General features: G+C 40.6%; 2 protein-coding genes across 2 annotated transcripts in view; one reads left to right on the top strand and one right to left on the bottom strand.

Annotated features, from left to right (window-relative positions):
* Window positions 1-13,778, bottom strand: part of pkn3 (protein kinase N3) — a 31,315-nt gene extending 17,537 nt beyond the window's left edge. The window contains exons 1-8 of the mRNA XM_085358642.1: window positions 13,758-13,778; window positions 10,546-10,822; window positions 9,128-9,297; window positions 8,296-8,419; window positions 7,082-7,233; window positions 6,075-6,294; window positions 5,735-5,893; window positions 4,214-4,323 (exon numbers count right to left, since the gene is read on the bottom strand). Of these exons, the coding sequence (XP_085214768.1) occupies window positions 4,214-4,323; window positions 5,735-5,893; window positions 6,075-6,294; window positions 7,082-7,233; window positions 8,296-8,419; window positions 9,128-9,297; window positions 10,546-10,822; window positions 13,758-13,778 (1,233 nt within the window). The remainder of the gene's footprint in view (window positions 1-4,213; window positions 4,324-5,734; window positions 5,894-6,074; window positions 6,295-7,081; window positions 7,234-8,295; window positions 8,420-9,127; window positions 9,298-10,545; window positions 10,823-13,757) is intronic.
* A 4,690-nt stretch (window positions 13,779-18,468) lies between these two features.
* Window positions 18,469-24,006, top strand: setb (SET nuclear proto-oncogene b). The gene is made up of 8 exons (XM_085358641.1): window positions 18,469-18,683; window positions 20,440-20,497; window positions 20,589-20,731; window positions 20,904-21,007; window positions 21,088-21,201; window positions 21,379-21,549; window positions 22,357-22,491; window positions 23,928-24,006. The coding sequence occupies exons 1-8, from the start codon at window positions 18,614-18,616 to the stop codon at window positions 23,946-23,948; spliced, it is 816 nt and encodes a 271-aa protein (XP_085214767.1). The 5' UTR covers window positions 18,469-18,613; the 3' UTR covers window positions 23,949-24,006.
* The last annotated feature ends 3,923 nt before the right edge of the window (window positions 24,007-27,929 follow it).

Below are 27,929 nucleotides of genomic sequence, written 5' to 3'. Positions count from 1 at the left end.
GTGAGGGATGTTCTGTTTTCAAAATAGCTACAAACAGGTTTCACTCACTGTCATTCTTAGTCTTTACCATTTACAATTTATTAAACTTAAAAACCCTGAATTTTGAGAGAAACAGCCAGACAGATTTGGTAATCAACTAACATTTAGAAATGTTAAAATGTAAGGTAATAAGATATTTTACTTTAGGACGCGACAGTTAGAAAGAAAATTGGTGAACTTCATGAGTTCAAGATGAAATGGAACAATAAAAAAACAACTTCACTCAAACAACTATGGTCAAGTGATTATTTATTATACATACCTACATTTAAAAATTATTTTTTTTATTATGAGGTTTTTCCTATTAGTCATCTACACCAGTCAGCCACAGCACAAAACCCTTCTGCCTAACATTTTGTAGGTAATTCCAGAATACACAGCTACATAGTCCTACAGGCAATGCTCAGTGGCTAGTGGATCTAGGAGCAGTGCAGTGAGCTTCTTCAGCCAGTAGGGCTGAAGAAGCTCACAGCACTGCATGAGCATCTGGCAGTACAAATGAAACAGCTGCTAGTCGATGAGAGACACCCAGAATGGCTTACTGAAGGCCGGACAGTCCTGATCCCCAAGGACCCTCAGAAGGGTCCAGTCCCATCCAAATACCAGCCAATAACCTGCCTCAGTACCACATGGAAGCTGCTGTCAGGCATCAAAGCAGCTAAGCTGAACGGGCACATGGCGCAATACTCGAGTGGGGCACAGAAAGGAATTGGCAAGAATACCAGAGGGGCAAAAGACCAGCTAAGGGTAGACAGAGTAGTCGCCTGAGACTGAAAGACTAGAATGACCAACCTGTGCACTGCCTGGATTGATTACAAGAAGGCCTATGACTCAATGACCCACACCTTGAATGCCTTGAACAGTACAAGATCAACAGGACCCCAAGAGCCTTCATCAGGAACTCAATGGGAATGTTGCGTATGACACTAGAGGCCAACTTGAAGCCCATAAAACAGGTCGCCATCAAGTGTGGGGATCTACCAAGAAGATGTTCTGTCCCCAGTGGTGTTTTGCACAAGCCTGAGCCCCCTCAGTGAGATCATTGACAAGATTACATACGGGTACCAACTACAGAATGGAGCAATTGTCAGCCACCTACCCTAAATGGATGACATCAAGCTGTATGCCAAGAGTAAATGAGACATCGATTCACTGATCCACACCTTCAGCATCTCCAGCATCTCCAGCAAGGACATGTCGTTCAGATTGGAGAAGTGTAGTCGGATGGTGACAAAGAACTGGAAGGTAGTCAGAACTGAAGGGATCAAACTATCAGAAGGCAACATTGCCAACATTGAGAACAACTACAAGTACCTGGTAATACCACAAGCAAATGCGAACCATGAAGAGGCTGCTAGAAAAGCTGCAACAAAAACACAGAGGGTCAGGCAAGTGCTGAGAAGTCAGGTGAACAGTAAGAATAAGATCCATGCTACCAACACCTACGCCCTGCCCGTGATCAGGTACCCCTGCTGAGACAATAAGCTGCCCAAAGGAAGAGACGGAAGGCACTAACATCAAGACAAGGAAGCTCCTGACCATGCATGGAGGGTTTCCCCCCCAAGTCCAGCACCCTGAGACTGTATGCTAATCGAAAGGAAGGAGCCCGGGGACTGGTGAGTGTCAGCACCACAGCCCAGGATGAGACAACGAACATCCACAAGTTCATCAGCAAAAAGATGGCCACGACTGACTAACTCAGGCAGCAGAAATGCAAGAAAGAGGAGCAAGAGGAAGAACCATCATGGAAGGGCAGGCCCCTGCATGGTATATACTACCGGAAGATACAGGAAGTGGCTGACATCCCGAAATCGTACCAGTGGCTGGACAACACTAAATTGAACGACAGCACAGAGGCACTAACAGGAAAGGGCAGAGCAGGCTGTACCTGCTGAGGAGACTCAGGTCTTTTGGAGTGAAGGGCCCACTCCTGAAGACCTTCTATGACTGTGGTGGCCTCAGCCATCTTTTACGGTGTGGTCTGCTGGAGTGGCAGCATCTCTGCTGGGGAAAGGAAGAGACTAAACAGGTCATCCCTGTTGGACAACATCTCCCACCCCATGCAGGAGACTCTGACAGCACTGAGCAGCTCCTTCAGTGGCAGGCTGCTGCACCCACGATGTGGGACGGAGAGATTTCACAGGTCTTTCCTCCCCACTGCTGTCAGACTCCACAACAAAGACTTCAACTGATCAAACACACGCATCCACACATGCGCAATAACACTAAGTGCAATACTCTTTTCTGGGATCGTTGTATTATACTCAATTGTATATAGCATTTGTATTCTATTTTTATTCAATTGTATATAGTATTTTATTCTATTCTATTGTGTGCAGTATCTTATTGATATCTTATTCTAGTGTTTATTTTTTTCTATGTAACTTTGCACTGTGCACTGCTGTAACAAAACAAATTTCCCACACGTGGGACTATTAAAGGTTATCTTATCTTAATCATGGCAGCACAAGAACAAGCTCTAATCACAAGATCCATAGAGGCTGGGGTCTATACCAGGCAAGACCCCAGGTGCAGGCTGTGTAAAGTTACCCCTGAGACAATCCAGCACAAATGGACCGCCATAACCAAGTGGCCATCTGTGCAGAGTATAGCCTGAAAGTCCCGAGGTCAAAATGGGAGACGCCCCGGTCCAGAATGACCAAGCTAAGATCCTGTGGGATTTCCAGATGCAGACGGACAAAATAGTGATGGCTACCCAACTGGACATGGTAGAGGAAGATGGCTGTAGTGACAGATGTAACGAGCAACATCAGGAAAAAGGAACACGAGAGGCTTGAGAAGTACCAAGGGCTCAGAGAAGAGCTTGAGAAAATGTGGAAGGTGAAGGTAACAGTGGTCCCAGTGATAATCGGAGCACTAGGTGCGGTGACTCCCAAACTAGGCGAGTGGCTCCAACAGATCCCAGGAACAAAATCCAAGATCTCTGTCCACAAGAGCGCAGTCCTAGGAACAGGAAAGATACCCCAAGGGACCCTCAAACTCTCAGGCCTCTGGTAGAGGAACAGAGCTTGAAGGAACAAAAGACCGCCCGCAGGGGCGAGGGGAATTATTTACAAGAGGACTCTGACACGGCTGACTATCTCATGTTTTGTTAGACACAAAATCAGCATGATTTCAGGTCTGAGTCAGTTCGGGATCCGATTTTTATATGTGCCAGTGCCTCGGGAAAAAAAAAAAGACCTCACAATCCGACTCTGGGAGGAATAAGTATTTACGCAAGTAACAGAAAATCTTTTTCGTTTCTTCTGACTACTAGTATGAAGAGGTTATACAATATCTCTGACCGCAAAGGAAAACTGTGTGAATTCTTGTCCTAAACATTATACAAAAAGGTACTTTTACACATCACACATTCTGCTTCTAAAATGATTTTTATGTCTGAAATTTGACTCTTCACAAGGACAAATTTGTTTACAGAATGACAGTTGCAAGAAAAATACAGTGAGTTGAATTATCAGGATTTTTTGCCTTGATTCACTAAACAAAAATTGGCTTTATATAAATAAATAAGCAGTTCTACTTTTCTGGATACACTCACCTTTTATAATAAAATAAATACAGAAACACTGGAAACAAAAGGTTCAAACTTTCTTTATAGAGAAAGAATGGGCAACAACTACTTTTTTAACTATTTTTCATGTTATTCCAGTTTGTAATGTAGTCTCTGTCAATCAGAACAAAGTTGGTTTAAAGGGAGCTAAAACGAAATTTGATGAGAATAAATATCGTTAATATTAAAAAGCGACACATGGAAGGCTACTCCAGCAGTCGCTAAGAAGAAAAGAAGTGAACTGTGGAGTTGGAGAAGAATAAGCCCATGCTGTGAATCTGAGGATAAAAGATTCTTCTTTCCTTCACCAAGCTGAGATCCCATGCTGTCTGTGAACAAGATTTTTTTTTTTCTTCATAAAACAAAGAAAACTACCAAGCCAAATCCCCTGAAATTGGTGAAGAGATAGAGAATGGGCAAAGACACAATCAACTGAATTTTGGTGCAGGTGCAAATCACTTTCTTCAAAGCTGCGTTGTTCTTGACAGAGAATAACCTATTTGCATGCACGTGTAGTCTGAAACCTAACTAATTTAACGCTGTCATAATATATTAGTGATGATTTGAAATAATCCTTAAAGCAAGTACATGGCAGCCACTGACCCGTTCTAGTTCAATGCTGAAGCTCTGGCCCCAGGCCTCTTTGCCCAGCTGTCTCCACTGTGTGCGCCCCACTACTCTGTTGTCAACCTTCAGCACTGCACTTATCTCCGCTGAAAAACAAAGAAAACAGATGCAGTCAGAAAACTAATCAAAACGAAAACCTGTAAGTTACCATAAATTCAGGGCTTACTACATTTCTTAGACCTAATGTCATAAAAACAGGAAAACAAGCAATTTAGAAATCTTTCAAAATGTATATGGAGAAACATCTACCTCAGTAAGAAATAGACTCATATTATCAAGTCTTCAAAGATTAACAAACCGCCGAAGAATGTCTCCACGAGGAACTAGGAAATGTAAATAATTTAGATCATGGTCATGAGGACCAGGATTAAAACTACTTTTAGTATGAATTATGTTACCCACGGAAATGCTCCTAAACTTCAGTAACTCTTGGGTGGGGTCTGCAGAGTTAAAGAGGCAGCAGAACCCACAAGACTGCCATGATCCAAACATTTCTGAGTGGCTGGAAGCTGACTGAAATTAAAATGGTGCAAAGATTTGGCCATGTCTACAGAGCTTGTAAAATACTTTTGCTTATTTTCAGTCCTGCAATTTTGGTGGAAAAAACCTTGAGCCTGTCTGTATTTCTTACTTGTATTGTCTGTTTTTGTTACTGTTTGTACTGGAGCACTGTAACCAACATAATTTCCCCTAGGGATCAATAAAGTATTCTGATTCTGATTGTTTTTGTGTATCCTTCAAGTGTTTTGAATCTGCGTTGCTGCTTTTGTTCACCTCTTTTTTTTCTTCTGAAAAGCAGTAAATCACCACCAACTGTAGCATAACACACTTACAGTTGGTACAGAACTGTGTCACAATAATTCCTATAATAGCTACTGTGGTGTGAATGAGACACGGTGGGTCCAGGGATCATAGGTTTGAGCCATTTTATTCAATATTTGTCACACCACAACACTCCAACCCCTGAGTCCCCGTGTTTTTAACTAGGCGGGCGTGGTCTGCGGTGCCGTGCAGGGAGGGTTGACGCACCTGCATGGCATCCTTAATCACGCCCGCCAGCACAGCTACCTAATGGACAGGAGTAGTTTGTTTTGTGTACAGTCCATCCATTCATTCCACTTAATCCAGCCCCTCCCAGTTACAATGGGGTGACAGGCGGGAAACACCCTAGAGAGGTTGCAAGCCTGTCGTAGGGCTAACACAGAGAGACAGACATCTAGATCCAGATAACCTACAGTCTGAAAGAACCTTTCAGTTACTGGGACAAAATATCTAATGGAAATGTAGCTAATACTCGACTACAACTTCAGGTTTGTATTGAAATACAAAAATGTTCGTCTTGTCAGTTTTACCATTTCTGAAACCAATTACTTGTTAGTTTAAGTGTCCATTACTGGATTTTTGCATTTTATGACACAAAGAAAATTAAAAGGTCTAAAAAAAAAAAAAAAAAAAAAAAAAAAAAAAAAAAAGTAAAAAAAAAAAAAGTTGACTTACAGGAAATGTCTTCAGCCTTGGCACTGCGTCCGGTTCGTACCTTCAGAGACTTCATATCCGAGATGCTCCCAGAGGTGGTTGAGACACTGGTCACACAACTACGGCCTGGAACTGACTCCAACAGGTCCTGGCAACCCATCAAACATACCTCCAAACGACCTAAGGAAAAGTGTTTCAGTCATTAGTTCTTACTTGGGATAACATTACTGAAAATTCAATGGAAAGCTGCTTCAGGTAAAAAAAAAAAATACATTTTAAATTTAAATGTTGTTATGAACGGTTATTTAATAAAATGACTATCAAAATTTTGCTTTAAAAGAGACTAGCAGACTTAAACAACCTGTTAGACTGGCTGGTTTGAAGAAGGATGAAGATGAAGAAGAGGCTGGAGCCTGGGAGTGTTTCTTTGGAGTGCCATAAGAAGGTGAGGTGCCTACTATTAAAGCCTCTTTAATGGTAGCATGTGTGGGATGATCATGAGCCAGCTCACATAAACGTCTCTCCAACGAGAGACGCAACAAATCCACCTTTTGAGATGACTCCTGCATTCGCGCCTGGGCCTGAAGGATACAGAAATGCAATCTCTGATGCAACAATATTAATAATTATGTTGCAATTAATTGCAAACATATGGAGTTCAGATTATATCTCAATCTGTATGTATGCATGTAATCAGATTTATATTTACGCACTGAAATTTGGAAATGTGTATTGTAATCTGCTCACTATGCAAAAATATCATAAAAACATGAGCTGTACATAGACATAGACTGTAAATATGAACACAATTTGAAAAACCAGTAATACCCAATTGTTTGGGTTCACTTCTAATCAAACTACTAAACAAAAGTAGTTTTTTGATCTAATCTATCATGAAACTGACCATAAGTGTTTTAAATGACAAAAAAACATGTATATGTGTGCTTCAGTATCACCCTGACAAAGGATGCTTCTAATTTTAGAGATATTGCACAAATAAATCAAGGCAAATAGTGAATGGAATGGTTTTTCTATAGCACCTCTCAACTCACTTTGAGCACTCAAACCACACATACAGCAAAGTGCATTTAACAAACATTCATACACATACACATTTATGAATGCATCAGAGGCAATTCAGGCTTCAGTATCTAGGAGTCAGGGATTGACTGTGATTGGTAGATCACCTGCTCTACCACTCGAGCCACAGCCATCCCAGGGCAGTTCTACATATTGTGGAATATATTGTGAAGGTCACCTTGAACTCAACTGTAGTTCAAAAATGTTCATTCTAACTATTTATAGCCATCGTGTTCTTGTTGTAGCTGTTAGGTTGGTGAAAGTGAAGACATTCCAGCTGGTACCCACTTCTGCAAGTATTCGGCGGTCCTGGACTTTATGCCCGCTCAGTTGCTTCACCACATTTTTGGCTCCTTCTGCTACAGCTGATTCAATCTTCATGTGGTGAATTAATTCAGCAACTCGCAGCTCCACAGGACTGATCATCTCCATAGAATGACCTTAGTGCAGATGAACAAAACAGTCACCACCACCACCAGTAATCACCACTGTACTAAAATTAGTAAAATATCAATTATTAACATGTCTAAGGAACTTGGAAAGAAAAGCATCTGGACTTCTTTAAGTTGTTTTAGGACATTTCACCTCTCATCCGAGAAGCTTCTTCAGCTCTAAGAGCAATTGATGGAGAGTCCCCAAGAGGATCATGGACCCCCCCATTGATCCTCTGCATAATCACTTGAGCCAAGGTCTGAAAATGGGTGTGGTTCACAATCAGCGAAGGTTTCAGGTGAACCCATTGTGAGATGTAGCCCCACCTTATCATGTGATTTACTGAGATCTCTACTGGGATCTCAAAACTGGATTATAGATGGCAGACAGCTGATGTCGTAAGCACCGCCCTCTGTTCAAAGAGAGCCGTTCACAGTTGACATAGATGGCTTCTTTCACTTATCTCAAACCATCTGTCTTCTCTGTCCTAAATTTTAACAGTGGCATCCTCAAAATAATGACCTTTGACCTTTAGATGCAGATGAACAGCTGAGTCTTGTCCTGTTGAGGTGGCTCTTCCATGTTGTGAGATGCGTTTATGAAGTGGCTGTTTGGTCTCTCCAATGTAGAGGTCTGAGCATTCCTCACTACACTGCACCGCATACACTACGTTGTTAATTTTGTGTTTGGGAGTTTTGTCTTTGGGATGAACCAGTTTGTGTCTGAGTGTGTGGCTGGGTCTGGGACTCTAACCTAACTTAAAGAAGTCCAAACGCTTTTCTTTCCAAGCTCCTTAGACTACGATGACCTGGAGGACTAAGAACCTTCACAGACATTTCCATAACATCTAAGCACACTCCAACTACTTAAGACCATAAGACACAGAACAGAATACAAATTCATTTGCATTCAATATAAATTTGATATTTTCTCAAGTCATTTTTGATCCATTATGTTTCACATTCATTTTGTTTATTGAAACATACTGAAGACAAACCGTCAGTATAAGATATCTGCAGTGAAAACACTGCCCATACAAGAACAGTACGTGTGTGAGTGATAAGATTTACCATATTTGCCATCCTCCTCTCCATCTCTGGCTTGACTGACTTTAACAATCTGCATGCGCAGCAGCTCTATTTTAGTACGACTGTCCCGCAACATCTGCTGGGCTGCAGAGAGCATCTTTCTGTCCTGGAAAATAAAACAAACAATTACAAACCAACACAGAACTTCTGATCAAGAGAAAGAAAGTAACTTAAAGGTCACACACACACACACACACACACACACACACACACACAGGGGAAGTTTACTTTTTCAGGAAAGGTTAGAACTGTGATATGTGTTAGGCACACGATTTGATCTGTCATTTTGATTTAGCTCAGATGGTATAATGTTCTCTGCCCAGTTTATACAAGAAACTAAGTCATTCCAAAAGGATTTACACACGGTGCTTAACAGTATTAGTTCCCTCTTTGCCTTCAACAGCCTGATAATTAGACTGATAATTAACCTGGTCTACGCCCAGGCTGTCCATTCCCCTTCTCTAATATGTCAAAATGTCTGCATAAGAATGCCTTACTTCGAACTTTAAATGTATAAAAGTTTTAAATTTGAACTAACATCTCTAAATGACTTCATAAAGAGTAGTTATAAAGAAAGGCAGAACCTTGTTAACAAAAATACAAACTATTCTGCACAGTGAGAAATTCTAATTCATAAAGGCATCTGGCAAAGTGCTATAAGTCTAATCCTCCTCTTAATAATGTATTCAGTTACTGTAAAAGTTTTACATGGAACAGCAATTTACCACATGAGCCACTCAGAGAGAGTGTAAAGTGGTACTCGTGAGGCTTTGTGTGTTGTGCTATGCATAAATTAGGTCATGTTGTATAATACCTTAAATGAGCCATTAGTGTAAGTCTGGATCATGTTCTCAGCACCCTGTTTGACCTTGGTCTCCATGGTAAGTTGTTTCTTCAGTGTTCTGACTCGACTGTCCAGTGGTGATGTGACCTCTTCCCACTGACATGTCTCTCCTGACAGGTCTTCTTCTTCCTCTAAGTGACCTGCATGGAAAAAACAAAACATACAGGCTGTATAAAGGGTTAGGATACAAATAAGATAAATATTAGATGGATACCAACTTCAGATCAAGTGATTTATCTCTGTATAGTATAGTGGCCTTAGAAAAGTGGTGGTTAAGACAAATACAGCATAAAACACAGCATCCCCGACGTGTCCTGTCTGGGGGGCCTATATACACTGCTTAGAATTTTTCTGATTTAAGCATGTTGGGATTTTGCTTAGTTTATGACATTATGTAAAGAAACCATTCTTCTCACATAAAAAGAAGGGTAATGAATCAAATTTTCAATCTGCAGTCCCCATGGAGCTCCCAGGGGCAGATGGAAAGGTTTCTAAACATTATGCTCTCTGTGGGTAGCAGTGCAGCCCAGCTGACATCCACATGTAACAGCTTGTGTGTGCTGCAGCGCCCTTTACTGCAATCACTGATGCAATTTTATTGAATTCAATTTTATTTATATAGCATCAAAAATCACATCAACAGCTGCTTCAAGGCACTTTCTATTGTAAGGTCAAGGTCCTACAACAATAGATTGTCTGAAGTGTTACAAAATCGTGCATTTCTTTCCCTCCGTCTCTCCAACAATTTATACCTCATGTTTTCTGTCACTATGTGAATATCTGACAACAGGACTGCACTGCTGCTTTATTTATTTTTATCCAGTATATTAAAGATTAACCTTAATCAATGAACCTGGAGGTTTAGGGCAAAGTGCATACATATAAAATATAGTTTTCATAATATACCAACACAAGTCATTTACAGTGTGGTGGTTTCAACCAAAGTCCTAATTATTTGTATAAAAAGTTTTATGTGAATCAGTTTATATAGGAAAATGTTGGAGTGTGACTCAAGGATGATGGTAGCTTTTATCCATTCTGGTCTTATAAAACCCCAACGTTTTTATACTGGCTTCAATGGAAAACAGCTCTTGTAACCTCAAAAAGGGTGAAAACTAGCGACAGAAATGAGATACTGACAATGTTAACAGTTTGACTCCCTTTTTGTTCTCTCTAATTAACATCCATAACACGAGTCAGCAACAGTCAAACCTATGTTAAGAAACTGGATCTGGGTTTGTATTGGAATTCTGCTGACCTTGTTCTAGCCCCCCTTTTTTAAGGTCTTGTCTTCTGTTTGTTAAATGCAACAGAACCTGTGAAACAAATGGACTTGTACTCTTACTGGTTTTCCTCCTTCTACATGAAGGGAAAAAAGATTTTGTTACCTATGGCACTGTCTTTCTGTGTGGCCATAGACCTTGCGTTGAGTTCCTGCAGTTCCCAGTGCAGCTTCTCCAGCTTGCGGGTTGAGGCCTTAAGTTGGCCCTCCACATCAGCCGCACTCTTGCGGTTGGTGACTGCCCGTCGCAGCCTCTCGGCTGCCTCCTTGATCTTCAGCTCCCGCTGGATCTGCTGCCGGAGCACTGATCGAGCAGCTTCCAAACGCTGCTGAAACTCTGGGTCAAGAATATCCCACTCTTCCAGATTCTTCAGATTCCCATTCTGTAAGACAATAACACAGTTTCAGTCTCTTATTGGCGTGACTGCTAATTAAGGATATTCAGTCCTAAATGTATGATGTAAACATGCCAATGTCTCCTATTTTAGGTTTTCCCTTCTTAGGAATCAGTTGTTTTTCTTGATTACGTCCTTTAAACAGAAATATGTGTACATACCAAGTGATTTGGGGAAGCAGTAGGTGTGACAGTAGGTATGAAGTGTTTGAATGTTCAGATGCAACTCAAACAGAAGTTGGGCTGCCATGTTGTTTTTAGAGGGAAGAGGCATTCTTCTTCATTCTTCTTCAGATTTTGGTATTAGAAAGACTTCATACAACTTTTTTTTTTTTTTTTTAAATACTACAGTATTGTTACCGACTGTTAGCTAATTTTAGCAGTAAAGAAAAGCACAGCGACACAGGCCAATGCTACTGAGAAGAACTTGGAAAATCATCAGCAGTACAAAGCCGAACAATTAGAAAATGCAATTACACTAAACTATATAATGTAATTTAATCTGAATCAATAAAATTAGTTTAAAATAACCTGATTGGCGCAGCCAAAGCGAAATGAAAATCATCACCTGGCTAAACAGAAAAAAACTGATAAGGCTGCTAACCAAAAGCATCAATCTGGACCAACACTGCATCAACAACAGCGAATGACACAATGGCTCCCTCTTATGGGCAAAAATTAGTGAGCCTTACTAAAGACAAATCTTCCATTCCAATCTCCTATTATGAGTTTCAGGATACGTTTATACCTCTATGAAAACATGAACTCCTTTCTATTGCTTTGTTCAAACAATGGCAAAACATTTGATCTAAAATAAGTGCCATGTTAGTGAAATGACAGTTTCAGTCAGCCACACTAATGCAGAATCATCTGTACTGGACACTAGGCCATATTATTTGCCAAATATTATAAATGGTTCATAGGGCACAAGGAGCACAAATACTGTCCAAGGTCAAGTTCAGTAACGAATTAGCAGAGATGAAATCTAGCAAAGTAAATGCTATCAGCCAAAACTGACTATGTGAGCACACCTGCTAATTAGCGAGGGCACACAACAACTTTAAGCCTCAACAGTATCCAGGTGGATGAGAGCTACATTTCGCTTATTCCTTATTCACAAGGGGTCACCACAATGGGAATCTGAATAAATTTCCAATGTAATTCCTGACTTAAGGAATTTGTGCCAATTGTACAAAGGATTTTTTTAACCAACTTCCTCACATATAAAAACAGGAGTTAATAATATAAAAATAAATAATACTTTTTTTAATTACCCTCATACTAAGGGGGAAAATGTCCAGAGGCCAACATTGTTTGGATTAAACCGTTAACATGGAGTTTACAGGAATCTGCTGCCTTTTGGACCCAGCCTTAATTCACCACTAGAGAACTTGCAGTTTTTGACACCAAGCACATGGTCCATCCAAGCACATAATGTCCTAACAGGCCGAACAGCACTCCCAGTAAACCAATGAAAGCCTGTATGTATTATGTGAAACAATCTGGAGGGAATGGGTTGTCATTAATCTGTACTGCTATTTAATTTATAATTCAACAAAGAGACAAACAAACAAAAACATTTCTATTTCTATCATAAACTACTTTACAGCGTCTGTCTGACACCTGTACACTATGCTGCTTTACTCATTACTCTGGTATGAATATTCCAGCAGGCTCTCATGATCCTACAAAGAGACTGTCTCAAATTATACATTTTTTTCTACAGCTATCCATGTATACAACAATGTGTTTGTTCATAAATAGTACACACTACCCCAATATTTTCTGTATGGAGTGATGCACATCTGTCCTGCATTGGTAGGGACGTCTGAGTTAGACATACAAGTAAAGATATGTAAAATAATGCAATTTGTTTGATCATTAGCCTCTGTGATGCTACTGATCAAACAAATTGTGATCAGGACAACTGGAAAGATTTAAACTGAAAAACTGACACAGCATTTTAAGTTGATTACACAAGTATGTAGTTCCAGGGTTCAGTGAATGGCCCTCTATGTCAGCATGGCCTTCTGAAAAAATGTTCTGGACACTTTTATAAATGGAAATGTAATTTAAATGGTCACAATGGAATAAAAAGCTTGTGTTTTTCTAGGAAGTTCTGTTTCTTTTTTGTTAGATAGACTTCAATTCAGAATCCTTACAGTGTCTCTGGCTATATCATAGCCAGTGATAACAAAGCCCAGAAAAGTTAAAATATGAAACAAATTCCCAAACAACACCCGGCGTAATTATAATCCGATAATAACTACTTGATCATTACTCATTCTTTCAGCTGTAGCAAGTCGCAAAAAAGAAAAAGAAAAAAAAAGCTGAGGATGTGTCCTTTGTGTTAGGCACTACCAGGCTATTCAGCTCTATGGCTTTTTGCTCGTGAACAGACACACCACACCTTATGTCAATCAAAACTAAAAGAACTTTTCAAAAGTCCTAGGCGATGGTGTTGGGCTTTAAAGATAAAGTAACGTTCAATAAAGGATTTTATAATAACTAGGCTAACAAATGGCTAAATCGTTTAATGCTGTTAAAATAAGTGTCAGTGGACGCAATTTAAAAAAAGAAAGAAAGAAAATCCAAGCTGAAGCCTGGGAAACTATGAGGTAGCCACAACAACAAGCTCGAAGAAGTTCAGACAGCTCTGGTGCTGTGGTCTTTTTCTGTGTGAAACCGGCTCGTTTTTTGCTGGTTATGTTGAAGCATTTGTGTGATAACTACCCAGCCTGAGGTATTAGCTAACTTATCGAGGAGAAGCAAACAAGACAAACAGGAAAATCCAGTGAACCTGTTAAGCACTGAAGCAATTACCGTCGGCTACAAGTAGTATTAACTACCTTTAACTCTGGCACTCTTGCCTCCGTGATCACTGAACTAAGCGTGAAGAATGAAAAAGCGTTACTCAGCGTTACCTTTAGCGGTAAACCTGACATGATGGCTGTCAGGTCTGTCGTGGACACCGTTTGTCCGTTTCTGGCCGCCAACACTCTTCTTCGGGTCAGAAAGTAGATGAAATGGCTCAGGTAGGACTGACACGTCTATTCTAATTAATTTCACATCGGCATGTGAACTTCAGCGCCTGCTGGATATGCTCACAGACTGGCCTGCCACTTCTCCGTGCCGCACATCACAGAAACAAATCTGAGTAGAAGTTTGAATCGAGTTAAACGGAGACTCCTGGAGAACCTGACGTCACGGGACGGCGGCCGGATTGGTTGGCGGTCAGTAATGACAGTGACACTGCAAGAACCAATCACATTTAATTATTCAGTCGCCAGCTGAGGTAGGCTTAGGACGCGTTCACGTAGCCACCTTGCGAAATCTCTTGCAAAACCCAGTTTACAGGTAGGTATGTATACAGGTGTAATGGAAATAGCATAATTAACTCCACATTTGTTGAATTTTAGATTTCATTATACAAAACAATGAGACAGCGACTTCTCTGTAGATTCAAGCAAATTAACAAATGTATTTAAATTATTTTATTTTATGCATTTAATTTATTTAACACCACTGTAATAGCTGAGCTTTATTCAGGTGGTTTTCTACCTACAGTGTATGAATGCTGCAGTTTGCTCAACCCTAAGGTGCCACACTTCAATTTACAAATAACTGAAAGAATGAAAAAAGAGCAATATAACTCATCTGCAGATAGTTTTAAAAGTATTTAATTTCTTTTAGAAATATTTAATTTATAAAACTATTTTTTTTATTTTCCCTTCTCTTTCTGCGCTCAGAATTATGTATGCTCTGTCCTCAGTGCTCCAATTTGCCACATAAACATACAGATTAATCAAATACACAGCCATACACACACAGCAACACACAGCCATACAAACACCAATATACAGCACGGAAACATACAACCATACAAGATAGATCGACAAACACACACCTTTAATAAACATGTACCACACCACCAGTTAGTTTAAACATCACCACACTGATGTTTGTCGCATGGGATGTACGTGGACTTAGTTCCAGGGAAAAGTGGCTTAAAATTACTAACTAGTTAAATGACTTACAGGCAGACATTCCCTTTCTACATGAGATTCATACTGTATGAACAAAACATCTGTAAACACACTGTCAGGGTTCTCTGTGTGGCAGGCAAGGGTGGGACCCAAAAGCAGGACTCGCAGACCAAGCTAAACTTAAATGGCAGAGAAACAACTGGAAACAAAGAGGCGTAGCCATATTACGTAACAAAAAATACATAAAATTCACAAAGCTATTACAGATCCAAAAGGTATATTTATAATACTTTATTTATATATTGAAAATATGGATCTGTGTATCACTAGTATATATGGGCCAAATGTTGATTAACCCTTTCATAACTTGAACTGGCAGTCTACAAACATTCTCAAACAATACATGTGTGATTTTGGTCTTTGCAATGTTTGCCGTTCACATCACCCCACTCTCGGGGACTACACCTTTTCATCAGTACACCACTCACAATCTCACTTTTTAGTTAGAAGCTCCATTATGAGGGATAACGCAGACACTCAGATTCATCCTGTCACTATCAATGATCATGCACTGGTGTCTATTTCTCACACAGAAAAGAATCATACCCCTAATCAGAAGCTGGATATTTAATACATCATTACCTAAAGAACAAGACTTAATTAATTGGTACATAGTTTCAACCTACAGAGGGGCACCAGACAGAGCTGCCAGCTTTCTCCTTCACTTTTTGTTAATTTTATCAAGCCACTAGCACCAGCAATCCAACAAAATGTAGATATCAAAAGAGTTCCAAACATAACTACCACTCCACTACAGACAGGTAAAATTTGATATGGATGTATCAATTTTTCCATCATGCTCTCAGACCTATGGTTAAATCATATTCCTATGCTAAAAACAGGAGATGATAATCTCACACGTTGAAGAATTTTACCTGTATCACTCTTGGGAAGAGTTGCCGCCATTAAAATGATGATTCTGCCTAAAATAAACTATTTGAAGTTTATTGTTATTTTTTATTTTATTTTTATGGAAAAATAAACTATCATGCATAATCAGCGTGTGTGTGTGTGTGTGTGTGTGTGTGTGTGTGTGTGAGAATGGCTGGGCCTGGGTCTGAAGGCTTGCTGAGCCTTGGCCCCTGTGGTATATGGTCATGGAGGGAGGGGTTTCCCCTCTCTACTGCTCCCCGCTGGATGCTGCTACCCTCTTGTTGGTTCCAGGGCGCACTGATGACTTGCTCTTGGCCAACACCCTCAACGACTTCTACTGCCGTTTTGACGAGCCATCAGGCAGCCTTCACACCTCCAACGGCCCCAACAATAGAGACACTTTGGACACTCATTCCCCCACCTCTCCCCCCTCCACAGAGCCATCACCACCTTCAAACACTTCACCTACAACACCCCCCTCCTCACCCCACACAAAAGAGGATTTCACACCACCTCCTCCCACCACAACTCTTCATATTCATGAAGAAGGTGTGAGGAAGCAGTTTAAGAGTCTGAATGCTCGGAAAGCTCCAGACGGTGTGTCTCCTGCCACCCTCAGACACTGTGCAAACGAGCTGGCCCCAGTGTTTTCTGGCATCTTCAACTCCTCACTGCAGGCATGTCATGTGCCTGCCTGCTTCAAGTCCTCTACCATAATCCCTGTGCCCAAGAAACCTAGGATCACTGGACTAAATGACTACAGACCCGTGGCTCTGACATCTGTGGTCATGAAGTCTTTTGAGCGCCTGGTTCTCTCCTATCTCAAGACCCTCACGGCCCCCCTCCTGGACCCCCTGCAGTTTGCATACAGAGCCAACAGGTCTGTAGATGACGCCATCAACATGGCCCTACACTTCATCCTGCAGCATCTGGACTCCCCAGGAACCTACGCCAGGATCCTGTTTGTGGACTTCAGCTCTGCCTTCAACACCATCCTTCCAGACCATCTCCAAGGCAAGCTTTCCCAGATGAATGTGCCTGATCCCATCTGCTGGTGGATCACTGACTTCCTGACGGACAGGAAGCAGCATGTGAGGCTGGGAAAGAATGTCTCGGACTCCCGGACCATCAGCACCGGCTCCCCTCAGGGCTGTGTTCTTTCTCCTCTGCTCTTCTCCCTGTACACCAACTGCTGCACCTCCACCCACCAGTCTGTCAAGCTAATCAAGTTTGCAGATGACACCACCGTTATTGGACTCATCTCGGACGGGGATGAGTCTGCCTACAGGAGGGAGGTTGAACGTTTGGTGTCCTGGTGCAGCCACAACAACCTGGTGCTGAATGCCCAGAAGACAGTGGAGATTATTGTGGACTTCAGGAAGCACACAGCTCCACTCCCCCCCATCATCCTGACTGACACCCCCATCACCTCTGTGGACTCATTCCGCTTCCTGGGTACCACCATCTCCCAGGACCTGAAGTGGGAGCCCACCATCACCTCCATCATTAAGAAAGCCCAGCAGAGGATGTACTTCCTGAGGCAGCTGAAGAAATTCAACCTGCCAACACGGACGATGATGCAATTCTACACCGCAATCATCGAGTCCATCCTCACCTCCTCCATCACCGTGTGGTACGCTGGAGCCACTATCAGGGACAAACAGAGACTGCAGCATGTTGTGCGCTCTGCTGAGAAGGTGATTGGCTGCAGACTCCCATCTCTGCAGGACCTGTACACCTCCAGGACACTGGGGCGTGCAGCTCGGATCACAGCTGACCCTTCTCACCCTGGACACAGTCTGTTTGACCTGCTCCCCTCAGGCAGGAGGCTCCGGTCCATTCGCATCAGAACCTCTCGCCATAAGAACAGTTTCTTCCCCTCTGCTGTTGGACACATGAACAATAACCGTATGACTGTTCCCACCACTAACACATGACCCTACGCTGTGTTCACTGCATCATTCCATGTTTGGCACTGATCACCACCTGCACTCATGTATATATCATGTATATATCTATCTATCTACTTAGCACTTTTAATTCTTATTCTCATTTTTATTTTCATGTCTATTTAAGCTTAATTTATAACAGTATGTTTGCACTGAAGCACCGCAGCAATTTCCTAATGTTGGAAACCCGCTCAACATTTGGCAATAAAACCCTTTCTGATTCTGATTCTGATTCTGGTGTGGCTGTTGACCCTTCCCTTTTTTGTTCCTGTCTGTCATACTATACTACACATAATGTAATAACAAAAATATAAATGAATAAATAAACAGATAAAAGAAACACATGGACAAAAGGAGCCTAGAGAGAATTTGTAGAATTGATCTCGGTGTGTGGTTTGTTGTTGTTGTTGTTTATTTATGTTTCATCCTGACTGACACCCCCATCACCTTATGTTTATTTATGTTATATATATATATATATATATATATATATATATATATATATATATATATATATATATATATATATATATATATATATATATGTGTGTGTGTGTGTGTGTGTGTGTGTGTGTGTGTGTGTGTGTGTTATGAAGTAGCCGTGAAATTTCGTACTAAAAGAAAAGGTGGTTTACTGGGTAGTGGAGGCTTAACTTCTTTGTACAAGCTGTCGCTTTAAGTTGTAGTGTCGGACTCCAACCAGTCGGAGGCAGTAGAGCACCACAGATATGTTTAGCTACGGTAAGTCGCAGAGAGAAACGAGCGTGCAAAGCTGCGCTCAGTCCTCCTCCTTATCGTGTACTGCGAGACACGCACTCTGTCCAAGGTGGAAGTAACTTTTGTCCTGTGGAGAAGAGTTTTGAACCGCCTTGGATATACGTCTGGTCGAAAGAGTCACAACAAACGATAACCATGTCGGCCTCATCGGCAAAAGTCAGTAGGAAGGAGAATTCAAATCACGACGGAGCGGACGAGACCTCTGGTAACGTTAAGGAATGGCGCTTATCCTGTACAACGCCATTTTCATTTGTTTATCGTGATTTTGTTATTCTCAGCTCAGTGTGGTGTGTGGTTTGGTCCGCGTGATTGCGGATGAAAAGCTAAATTAATATTTTCCTGCAGATACACGTCAGGGTAGGATGTTGCTGTGGAGCGCTTTTCAGTAACGTAGCATGCTAGGCAGCGTGAGCGGGTGCTAGCTGTTAGCCTAAATTAGCTGCCAGCGTTAGTTGATGAGCGTGTTGGAGGCCAGTGTCTACTTTGCGTTTAGCGGGATGTGTGGTTATTGTTCTCGGTTTGAGAAGTTTGCCCTTGGAGAAGTAGTGATGGAACTGCACGCCCCTGCACATTTCCGTACACGCGTTTGTTGCTGTAGCTTCTTAAATGGCCTCATTGTTAGCAAGTGCAGAAGTCTTTCCCAGAGAGGCCGAGCAGCGATAACGGAAAGGTTAGCTGCTGCGGGGTAACGTTCACGGGAGCCCGTCTATTGAGATCGTGTCTGTGTATATGGTAAACCGGCGCTTCTGTACTTGGTCATTTAAACAGGATTGGAAATGGGGGATTTGGACAGTATATGTGTGGAACACGCGGAGGGATCCTTGGTGGACCGGGTGGTGTGTTGTTATCAGAGGGGAGCAGACAGCGGAGACGTCGCTAAGCCTCGCATTCAAACCAGGCCGCCTTTAGCAGTAACAGGAAGCGCCTAAACTGCAGGAGGCACAGGGTCTGTCTGCCATGGACCATCATCAGTCTCTTCAACATCCAGTCAACATAGCACTTTTAAAATGTTTAAATACGCTGATCATGTTCAGGCTGTATAAAGCCTGGTTTCTTGATTCACTTTTTCGAAATAATTATATACAATGCATTTTATTTATATACTGATATGAGGTGTTAAGCTGGTTCATGTCTCTATGAATTGAAGTTCTGAACCGATCAAAGTTGCAGTTTGGCCAAAGTTGAAACTTCACAAGTCTGTTTCTTTTGTTTCTGTGTATCATCCGGTTTGTACGAGGGAAGCAAAAACAAACAACAAAAAACATCTACTTGTCTAACTATATTTGTCTAAAAGTAAATGGCATTTTATCAGCATATAGTTGATTTAACACGGCAGACTACCAGGCTCTATTTGTAAATATTAGGAATGCAGACATGCTCCCAGTTACCTTCCGTTCAGTTGGTACTTACCCATTGTACGTGCTGTTTCCTGAAGTTCAAAAATAATTTGAAGTGTTCTAAAATATTTTTTTATAATGACGGTCTCTTTGCTTCTAAGAAAAAGTGTGCTGGCTGTCAGCCAAGTTATTATTTAAAAAGAAAAAAGTCATAGTTGTACGTCCCGGGTTGATGAAGATGAATAAAAGCATATCAATATTATTTTCTGTCATGACATATATTGAGATATTCTTATTTTTATTCATGGCAGTTTTTCTGAATGTTACCTAAATTCTTTAGGCCAAAAGGATTCGAGACTAACCTTGTACAATTTTGCTATTTCTAAGTTTATGAAACCAAAATGAAATCAAATGCTGCGGTGTGCACAGTCCAGTGAAAATATCAATATATAATTCTCATTTATGGTGTAACATGTCTATTGTGTGCATTGTTATTTTTGTCTGCATGTCATGTTAATTTCACAAATACTCTTTAACGAATAGGCTGAATGGTGTTATTTTGAACTTTTTTAAAACTCCAAAATCCTTAATTTAAAAAAAACAAACATTTCTTTGTTCTTTCAGAAAAAGAGCAGCAGGAAGCAATTGAGCACATTGATGAAGTACAGAATGAAATTGACAGGTGAGTTTGAATCTTCTGTATCAGTACTGGGGGGGAAAATTTGCAGAAAACTGTTTTATTGATCACATTTTTGTCTTTCTCTCTCCATCAGACTGAATGAACAGGCTAGTGAAGAAATTTTAAAAGTAGAGCAGAAGTACAATAAATTACGCCAGCCATTCTTTCAGAAGCGATCAGAAATCATAGCCAAAATCCCCAACTTCTGGGTCACAACGTTCGTCAACCATCCACAAGGTAATTAAATGAAAATGATTGTTGCTGCTGTGTTTATGGTGACTCTGAACTGTCAAGAGCGTAAGAGTCACCATCGGGAACTAAAAGTTAATCAGTTATGGTAAATTATTATTAAGTGATTTTAAATGTTCACATAAAGAAATGGGATCTAACAGCATAACCTGATCTCTAGTTTCAGCTCTTCTGGGAGAGGAAGACGAGGAAGCACTTCATTACTTGTCAAGGGTGGAGGTCACGGAGTTTGAGGACATAAAGTCTGGATATAGAATAGATTTTGTGAGTTGTCAGGTTCATGTAATATTCATAGATTGTAACTGGCATGCCATATTCTGATTGGAATGTTTTCTTTCCTGAAGTATTTTGACGAGAATCCGTACTTCGAGAACAAAGCCCTCTCCAAAGAGTTTAATGTAAACGAGAGCGGCGACCCGGTTTCCAAATCATCTGAAATCAAATGGAAAGCTGGAAAGGTTGGTTTTTGTTTTTCTCTTTTTTTCCCCGTTAGACTTTTATGTGCTTTGGATTTTTTTTCCTTTATAAATTCAGTTCTGTTTATATGTACTACTGTACAATACGGTTACAATGATTTTCCCCAAGTTGCCCTTTGATTATGTTCGTCAAAAAAATGTCATCTTTTGGCTCATCAGGACCTGACAAAACGTACGGGTCAGACGCCAAACAAAGCTGGGAAGAAAAGGCAGCATGAGGAGCCAGAGAGCTTCTTCACCTGGTTTACTGACCACTCGGATGCAGGGGCTGATGAACTGGGAGAAGTGATCAAGGATGACATTTGGCCAAACCCACTGCAGTACTACCTGGTAAGATTGGTTTCTTCTACACACGCTATTTTTATGCTCGCCGTGTCCCTTGTGTCGGTGTCTGGTGACGATTTTCACGTCACATCCTGTGTCGCCTCGGCCAATTGTATACCTCTCGAGTTTTCTAACTTGGCGCATTGCATCTCAGCTGTCGCAGCTGGGTTGAAGATGCAAGTTTATGACCATATCGTTTTTTACCGCCATTTTAATGAGAATCATGCACAGAAGCTCAGACATACTGACACCAGAGGGAGATGTTATAACGGTTTAAAAACTCGACTTTGTGGAAAGAACTTGACAACACTCGACAAAGTCTTGGCTTCCAGTCTGAGTGGTGTAGTAGGACAGTTTTTGAGTTTTGGACCATCAATGAACAGCCTCCACTCATCTGCATCGTACTCGTAGTTTCGCCTTCAGCACAATGAACAAAGTCATCATCAATTTCAAAGAGTGGAATAAGCTCCTTTTCACAATGCCGATGTAATTCAGATTTAGTTCCAGGAGACTGGAGGGGTTTTTTTTGTTTTGTTTTGTTTCTCACTGAGTCTAGACCCAAGTAACACAGCTGCTTTCGCTGGCAGATCCAGATCTCATTTTGACCCGTTTAACTCTGGCTGAGTGAGTGAGCCAGTAAAAACAGGAGGTGCTTTTTTGTCTGAGTGTGGTTGTTGGTGGCAAGTTAAGGGAACTGATAGATGCTTTAGTTTTGGAATTGTATCCAGAAATATTTAGTAAACAGAAGTAGTAACCAAAGTGAATCTTTGGCTAAAGTAACAATCTGTTCAACCTTTCTCTTATGTTCCCAAGGTCCCAGACATGGAGGATGAGGAAGGCGATGGCGATGATGATGATGAAGAAGAAGAGGGACTGGAAGATATTGATGAAGGGGAGGAAGAAGAGGGTGAAGATGAAGATGAGGACGGTGATGGGGAAGATGGAGAGGTGAGGAAAGGGGTTCAGTGGGTCCTTAGGACTGTTTTTATGAAGTTGCAAAGTATGTCTTTGTGGGCCCCCCCCCCCCCCCCCCCCCCTTTGCTAGATCCGCCCCTGCACAGATACAGGCCGTCAGCTACATAGAAAAGGATCCTGGTGTAGAAAGTAAATAAATTCTAACAACAGCTTATCAAGGTCAAACTTATCAAACGTGCTGCTGTTGTTCAGTCGCTAAACAAAGAAGAGAGACATATTAATAAATACACAAACAAACCCCAATCTGATGACACACTGATTCTCAGAGGTCATTTAAAACAGATAAAACTGAGCATTTTGTTAGTAGTATCTATGATTTATTGTAATTTTAGCCTGACTGTTTGGAACAACTCTGCTCAATAAATTGAGTTAGCATGTTAGTAATTCTAAAGGCAGCGCTGGGCCATTCATCAGATTGTAATTTCAGTTTTTTTGTATTGCTGAAAATTGATGTAGTGGTGTCATTTAATAATCTGGCAGTTTCATGGTATTATCAGTATTTCTGAATAAATGGCCTTTGGTGGCTCATTCATCTGTAAAGTGTATCTAAAATTACAAAAATAAAACTAAACAAAACCAGCACAGTCAGTAATTTTATAGTTAACAAAGTTGCATCGTTACAGTGCTATTGTAGCATTGCTGTGGTATCATTGCTTTCTCGGAGCTTTAGTGTTTTAGCATGATATTACTGTTAAAATACTAACTTAATGCTATAATTGCGGTGTCATGGCTGTAGTATTATAGTTCTTATATCCCAATCGGCTGAGTGATATAACTGCACATTTACAGTGTTGGTAATGCAGTATTACAGAGTTACATTAGTATTATATTATTACATTGGTAGAAATTTAGTATTACAGTGATATTGTACTGTTATGGTGGTATTATTGCAGTATAAACATGGCAACAACTGACACATGCATTATTAATAGTATTAGTTAGTATAACATGAGTTGTCACATCGTAGTGTAGTTATTGTAGACCAGTAAGTCTTATGATATAGAGACATTGTGTATTTCAGGCTATTTTAAACTAGTAATTATATTGGTACTATTATATTGGTCTTATTACAGGATTACAGTGATATTATTGTGGCTTTACCTGGTACTGTTCTAGTGTTGCTACCATATTATTGTATTGTTGTTATTGTATTATTCCAGTATTCTGGTGGCATTACTGTAGTATTGTATTTGTTGTCGTAGTATAGGATCGGGTGGTTTATGTGACATTCCTTGTCTTCCGTGTTTGCGGAGTTAATTAAATTATCAGACCTGTAGCAAGTTGATGTAAAAGCTGCTGCTGTAGTTGGAAGCTGCTTGTAATTAGCACACGTGAGTGCTAATAAAACTGCTGTGGTGACATCTTTGAATGATTGTGTTGTAATACTTTTGTTCTTCTTCGTCTTCCAGGATGACGGCGAAGATGATTAAAGGTTTCAGTCAACACCTTTTCTCCATCCTCGCTCCGTGGTCTCTCTTCAACTCAATGGGAGCAAATTTCTTTTTTTTTTTGTTTGTTTTTTGGGGTGGGGTGGGGGGGGGGGGGGGGGGGTCTGTGTGTTGTCACCCTGTCCGTCCTCTTCCTCTGCAGCCACAGCCTGCAGATATTGTCTGAGGACCAGCTCCATACACAGCGGGTCTGCAGAGGGGTGGAGGTGCAGGTGTCAGTGGCTCTCTGGATTTTTCACCTGTCATTATTTCTCTACATCTCCCAAAGACATGCAAAAGAATTAAAAAAAAATTTGTAGCATTCTGCACGTCATTCTATGTAGATTTAAACTCCATACAATAACAATTTGTATGTACAATAAAAACAGTTTCTGTTGAAGTTGTGAGTTCAATAAAAATAAGCTATGGTGCAGTGATAACTTAATCATAGCATCCTTAGCGCATACGTGTGCACGCATATTATATATATAATATGCGTGCACACACGTACATATAACATACACACATATATCAATACACACGTATGTATATATATATACATATATGTGTGTGTGTATACATATGTGTATGTGTTTATTATTATATATTCAGTGGTGGGGGTAATGAGGCTTATTAGAAGCTGCATTTTCCTTTGTGACTTATTGTATTAATGAACTGATTAAAAGCACCAGCTTGTTCCTTTGAACTGTTGTAAATGTTTTGGGATATCCATGTATCTTGGTAGGCCAGTTAATTGTACACAGTTTAATGGGGGAGGGTATGGTTGGGCAGGGGGACTTTGACACCAACTCTGGACTTCTGTTAAATAAAGTTTCATTGTCTTGTTTTCCAGGCACCCACAACAAAGAGTTGTAATGTACATTTTCTCATATATATATGAGATTACACTAAAACTCAGAGTTCTAGGTTAGTGTAACACGTTCAGATGGGAGACTACGCTGTTCTCTTGAGTCCTCTGGAGTCTGCAGCTTTTCTCCTGTACTGCTAGAGACCTGTTCCCATTAAATTAAGTGTACTAGTTACTTTGTTATAATAAATAAATGTATACATGATGTTTGGAGTAGTTTGATCACATTTAGCCAGTTCAGCTAACATAACCAATCTCACAACATCCCATTTTCTCATGTGCTCACAGGATTAGTGCTATTAGGCCTGTCCAACGACTTTACACCCTACCACTATCTGAGTGATCTTCTTTTCCAGGAATAGTAATGCTAGAATTGATTTCATGTTCATCTTGAACATCTGTAGCAGGTTAGGTCTACAGCATATGTTACTGTGTTGGTGTACCCCTGTAAAGCCTTTGACTTGATCCCTGATCCTGTTACATAGCACAGGCCTCTGGTCAAACAGCTGACAAAATCTGTTTGGTGTGTGATTCTTTAATGGTGTAAGCACTGTTTAAGGATAAATCATACTGGGAAAAATTATCTGTATTTGGCAAAAGTGAATTGACTTCCAGAAATATTTGTCCAGAAAAGTTAGAATGTCACTTTTATAATTACAACTGGGAGCAGGTTCTGGCTGACTCTAGTGATTAGCTACTTTTAAGAAAAGCAAAGTAAATTATTGGAAGCTACTAGCTCTTCAGTGTGACCTTTACCCTCACTGTTTATGACTTTGCTGCTAGTGGATGTTAAAATAAATTATTTGGGCTGCCTCAGGTTTGAAAACAGTTTTGCACGTGTTTATTTAAATTACATTTTGGTCACTTAAACAAACTACCATTTGTCTGCAATCAAAGAAGTGTATTTAGTGGACCCAGCAGAGTCATCGCATGGCAAAGTCAGGTTTACTTCTTAGTTGTTTGGATCACATATAGTGGATGGCAGTAAGCAGTCATCTCAGCATAAGGTGAAGGAATTTCTAACTACAGTTTATATGCCCTCCTTGTTCTAGTGTGTTTCCCCTAGGTATTTCCTCCCATAGTCCAAAGACATGTTAAGTTAACTGGGGTTTCTTACTTGGCTATAGATATGAAGTAGATTAAAGTGCTGTGGGAGTGTTAGGCCTAAAGGAACATGAATGGTCAGTAAGACTAGAAAAGTTATTTCTAACGGCAAGTACATAGTGTTGCTATTTATATAGAGGCGTGATAAAGAACCAGTAAATGTGGACCTATTGTAATCATTCCCAACTCTGGATTTATTCCTGAACTATTCTTGAAAGCTATTAGAGTAGCTTTGCATGTTTCACAGTTCAGAATAATCCTCATTTATCATATGCTGTGTGCTCCTTCAGTTCATCCTCTTAGCTGAATAAATAACTTCTATTCTGATGGGAGTTATCTCTTCCAGAATGATAAAACCTCTCAGCCACAGGACAAAAGAGATTACTTTATGGTTTGACTAATGGAAATGATGTAAATCATAAATTATGATTCTATGTTGTCATCCTTCGGTCTGTTTTAATAAACAGAAGTTTATTAACTTTTGCATTAGGCTGAATGAGAGTTAGACTTTTGCACAGTACTGTACAATTAAAATATATCTGCACAATTCTGCATGTAGATTTTGTGGAGTGTTTATTATAATGGGTACAGCTCTGATTAATGTGGACCCCATACATTACAGCTTAATGGGCAGGATCAAATATTTTATGTGAGAATTTAATATGAAAAATGTTCTAACACGTATATAGATATGTTATAACATAAATGAACTGTGGTGCATCCCATCTTTGGAAAGATGAGTTCAGTTTCTCTAGCCACAATCAAGAAATCACTTAAATAGGACCTGCCTGACAAAGCGGGGTAGACCAAAAGATCCTCAAAAGTCAGACATCATGTGGTAATCCAAGGAAATTTAGGAACAAATGAAAAACAAAGTAACTGAAATCTCTCAGTCTGGAAAGGTTTAAAGCCATTTCTAAAGCTGTGGGACTCCAGCGAACCACAGTGAGAGCCATTATCCACAAATGGCAATGACAGCTCATCCAAGAGGTCAAAAGACCCCAGAACAACATTCAAAGAACTGCAGGCCTTGCTTGTTTCAGTTAAGATCAGTGTTCATGACTCCACCGTAAGACAGAAATGGGCAAAAATGGCCTGCATGCTGAGTTCCAAGACGAAAACCACTGCTGAGCAAAAGGAACATAAAGGGTCTTCCGAGTTTTGCCAGAAAACATCTTGATGATCCTCAAGACTTTTGGGAAAATACTACAAAAGGGCTGCAAGCATAAAAACACAATCTTCACTCACCACTGGCTATATTTGCATCAAGAGATACAACTACAGATGACCGCTTAACAGCCACTGCTCTGAAAATGGTTCAAGCACATACAAGGAGATCATCTTGACAGAATACTTGGCCAAATTCATACATGGAAAGGTTTTGTCTTGCATAGACCCATCACAGAGGTTTGCAAATCATAAAACGCAATAAGTAAATCCCCAAAGGTTGATTCTGTTTATCTGGACGTAGCGTTTTCAGCGGGACAAACGTTTCGTCACTCATCCGAGCTTTTAAAGCTCAAAACACACTGCGCCCAAAATTCGTCCACTGAACTCACAGCCCATTGTTCATTCAGTGGTGCTAGTTTCAGTCACTGTGCAAATGTACTGCTTATAATAAGGAGGGGGAACCTGGAGTCAGCTGAGACTGAAGAAATCGCTTAGATGACGAAACGTTTCTCCCACTGCAAACGCCATGTCCAAATGAACGAAGTCGACCTTTTGAGATCATTCGGAGTTCGGTGACAGGCTGATAAACTCCTAGTTTTTATTAAAGGGCGGTGTCTTAGTTTTTTAACAACATACAGACGGGTAATCTTTTAGACTATACACCATTGTTTGTATGTATTTTAAAAGAAATGTAATTATCAACCGCCGCAATTAGTGAACACGGGTTTAACGCTGAAGATGTCCGCTGGTTCACGCCTACAAACACGGAAGTGAATGTGGGATTTATTTCTTGCCTCGCGTGATAATCTCAGTAACCACGGTAACGCCAGCTTTATGTAAAA

The sequence above is a fragment of the Diplotaxodon limnothrissa genome, linkage group LG7, assembly GCF_057381915.1.
Source record: "Diplotaxodon limnothrissa isolate DT_005_m linkage group LG7, D_limnothrissa_male_GT1.1, whole genome shotgun sequence".
Lineage (NCBI taxonomy): Eukaryota > Metazoa > Chordata > Actinopteri > Cichliformes > Cichlidae > Diplotaxodon > Diplotaxodon limnothrissa.
Note: the sequence above shows the minus strand (reverse complement) of the source record. Positions and strands in the feature narration are given on the sequence as shown.